The sequence below is a fragment of the Protopterus annectens genome, chromosome 1.part0, assembly GCF_019279795.1.
Source record: "Protopterus annectens isolate FY-2018-M chromosome 1.part0, PAN1.0, whole genome shotgun sequence".
Taxonomy (NCBI): Eukaryota; Metazoa; Chordata; order Ceratodontiformes; family Protopteridae; genus Protopterus; species Protopterus annectens.
This window is the reverse complement of record NC_056725.1, coordinates 1,784,068,017-1,784,071,543: the sequence shown is the minus strand read 5'-3', so window position 1 is coordinate 1,784,071,543 and position 3,527 is coordinate 1,784,068,017. Positions and strand designations below refer to the sequence as shown.

The window sequence follows — 3,527 nt, the reverse complement described above, 5'->3', positions numbered from 1 at the left end:
AGCTCCTGAGCATGTATCCCTTCTCCAACTGATTTATGCTTGCTCTTCGAAGATTTGCTGATGCTCTTCATAAATGTGTACCTAGTTAAAGGAATATTTCTCTTTCTTTCTCTCTATAGTGTGTGTGTGTGTGTGTGTGCGCGCGCATAACTAAAAAAATGAAAATAAACCTACGCAAAGATTCAGTGCTACTATAAGTGCTGTAGTATCGGAAAATCCTCTGTTATTTAAACTAACGCAGTATTCCTTTTTATAACCTTTTACTCTGATTTTAAATGCGAGGACTACCATTTTAATGCTCACATGTAGTTAAGTACGATTTGCAGTTCACATATGCATACTAACTCCACTAACAAACCAAATAGTTGCTTTAGTATGACTGTCGGGAAGGGGGTAAATGCCTGACTTGCGTAAAAGGGGCAAACTGGAAAGAACGCCGCGTGTCCTTGTGTGATTTACCATTACGATGGTTTCCGCGGTTGAGTGACAAAGTGGGAAGGAAAGAGTTACATTCGTCGTGTCTGTTGCTTCTACTTCAGTCTTTGTCAGGAATGTCCCCATGACCTAATGCAAGACACTAGGCTCCGCCTCTGCAGCTCTAAGTGTCTATAAAAGCAACTTGGCGAGCGTTACCGCCGGTAACTTACCGGTGATAATGTGCGGAGTAAACGGCTTGTCAACGATGGTAATCACTACGATTAGTGGACTGGTGAGCTGAAGTATGCCATTCCCACCCATCTTTCAACATCAGAATCAACCACAGAGTACACAGAAAGACCGAAAACACTTAGAACGTGGAGTATTCAAGAAAGCCGCCATCATCCCCCCGCAATCTTTATACAAGACCCAAAAGCTTCAGAAGGAGGAAGCAGAAAACCGAGAAAAATTCTCCAGCTCTTGGCCGTGTTCTTCTGCCACTTGGACACAACTGGGCAGACGACCTCAGCCTCGGTGCCCCCAGCTATTTTCCTACCGTAGTGTACCCGGGAACACCGACAACACCCCTCGTGGTTTCTGCGTGCCCAGGCCAGTGGCTCAGTCTTGCGATAGCATGCCTGCCTCAGACTCGGTGGACTCGGGTGTAAAGAGCTGCAAGAATTCATCACAGAGCTCACTGCTGAGGGATGAGATGGCTGCTGAGGATCAGCTAGAGCGTTTCTCTCTCAGTCTCACACCTGAAGCTATTCTAGTGCTGCAGAAACGCAATCTGGAGAAACAGCTGCTAGCCCGACAGAAAAGCCGTGATTGTACACCCACTGCCTCCAGTTCTAGTTTGCAGTGCAAAAAACTGTATCAGACAAGAACAAAGGGGCTATCCGCCCTAAATGCCGGGCTTCAGGCACCTGCAGACATCCGTGCCATTCTTAAAATTTCTCTGTTGAATGAGCAACATAAGTATGACGACGTGGAGTATGAAGAGGACGACGACGAGGGCTACGTGGATGAATGCTTGATCAGAAAGTGTACCGAGTGGCTGAGGGGAGTGGAGAGTGCCGCAACCCTGGCTGCAGACCACCGCGAGCTCGATACTCTGCCTCACCTCAAAGGTCTATGACCGCCGCGAGCCCACACTGTGCCTCACCTTAGTGGTCTTGGAGTCCAAAGCTGCTTAAGCCTTTTCAGCCGTACTGACTTTCAAAGAATCCTGCAACCAGTCGTAATACCTGCTAGCTGAGGTGCACTACTCTTAGTGAGTGGGAAACGTGCCATATAGTCAGTAAAGCTGGACTTTTTTCTGAAGTGGGTGCTGGACTCTGATGCAAACAGGGTAAAGTCAGAAAGTAAATGATGCAAACAGGGTAAAGTCAGAAAGTAAATGATGCAAACAGGGTAAAGTCAGAAACATATGTGACTGTTCTTACCCAATGACCACTGAAGCAGAAAACTGAAATAAACTAATGCTGACTTGGCAATAGTATTTCTGGTCTATTAATTAGTCTCTATATTCTCATAGAGGGAAAATTACAAGAGCTTCTGTGAAGTGACTTTTTATTATTATTATTCAGCTAGACCACTTGCATTTACCGTTATGTCTAGTCATGAAATACATTTCAAATCTGTTAATACACTGTCTGGCTTTTAGTACGCGTCTTGTGTTGTCTTCGAGAACAATTGTTTGTTTCTTATTTTAATATAAACAAAGAAATACATATTTATTAAATAAAAGACATATTTCAGAAACTCGTTTTGTTCCTGCATCTGGTTGTCTGCAAAGTATATTTTCTTTATATTCTCTTTAATTAAACTGTAAACTACATGGTCACTTACTTTAGCTAATGATTTAATCGGGAGATACATTTTTTGTTCAAAATAAAGTATATAAGCTCACTTCTTATTATTATCCTGGCCTAAGGTTACCACAAGTTTTCCTTTAGGCTGGGCAGTTCCTTATTTGGGCAGGTGTGTCTTTGGGGAGGGGGATATGAAAATGGTAAGTGTCCTTTTTTTCTAAATTCCCTTTATTAGTTGACTAAAGCTTTTTTTTTTTCTTTTTTTTTGTATTTGAATCGCTTACCAACCAACTAAAAGTCTAAAAAGAGTGGGCTTTTATTTTAACAAAAAAAAAAGCTATTATTTTTGTATCTGAAGCACTTCAAAATGTTGTAACAAGCAACTAAAATTCTTCCAGTGTGCTTTTATGTTTTAGCAAAAAAAAAAGTCCAGTTGTTTGTAGATATGGTTTCATGTGCAAAATCTCACATTTCCATAATAAAGTCCCACTGTGACGATCTGAAAATGTTGTAACTCTTATTCTAAGCCATGTAGTGACTTTTGTGTTATTTAGAACAATTGTTGGGAACACTTTTAGATGTGTATATACACACACACACACACACACACACAAAATGGATGCATCAGAGAGCTGTACTGTACCAAACCAAAAAGTGAAGTATTTAAGGTTAAGTGTATGACTGTTAAATGTGATGTCAGCAAGTTTCTTATCAGATATTCAGGGATTCCAAAACTCACAGCAAAATACCATACACATCCAAAGAAACAGCACAACAAGGTCTCCAGGCAGAAGCAATTGCACTTTAAAAGTTCCACTGTTATAAATTGCACTTGTATTCAAAGATGCCACACAATTTATTCCGAACTAAGTAATTTCTCTGGTGATCATTTGCTACTTCAGTTTTATATATGAAATGTATTGTGGTCCAGCCTGGAACAATAATTCCTTTTTAGAAATGTTAAGCCAAAATGTTCCCTTAATAACAAACAATCAAACAAACCACAAACAAAAGAAAATGTTCCCTTAATGCATATATTAAATACTTTGTTTACTGAGCAATCATGTTATACACAAAAGAGAGAGATGAAACAATACACATTGAATGTTCTGATGCACATGCTGATGAGCAACATTTATATAAAGTAGCAAGAGTCTTCTAGCCTTCTATCACAATATGCAGTAAAGAAATGGGAGCGAAAATCGTAAAGACACAGAATAATGAACATCAAGACATAATAGAATCTGAAGAATGTTGGTATCCCGTAAGCATAGAGTTGAATACAAGTTGTATACC

The 3,527-nt window shown here is 40.1% G+C and overlaps 1 protein-coding gene across 1 annotated transcript; it reads left to right on the top strand.

The window, feature by feature from the left end:
* Positions 1 to 624: 624 nt before the first annotated feature.
* Positions 625 to 2,737, top strand: PRR18 (proline rich 18). The gene has a single exon (XM_044069537.1). It carries the CDS (start codon positions 722 to 724, stop codon positions 1,553 to 1,555), a length of 834 nt encoding a protein of 277 aa, XP_043925472.1. The 5' UTR covers positions 625 to 721; the 3' UTR covers positions 1,556 to 2,737.
* Positions 2,738 to 3,527: the final 790 nt, after the last annotated feature.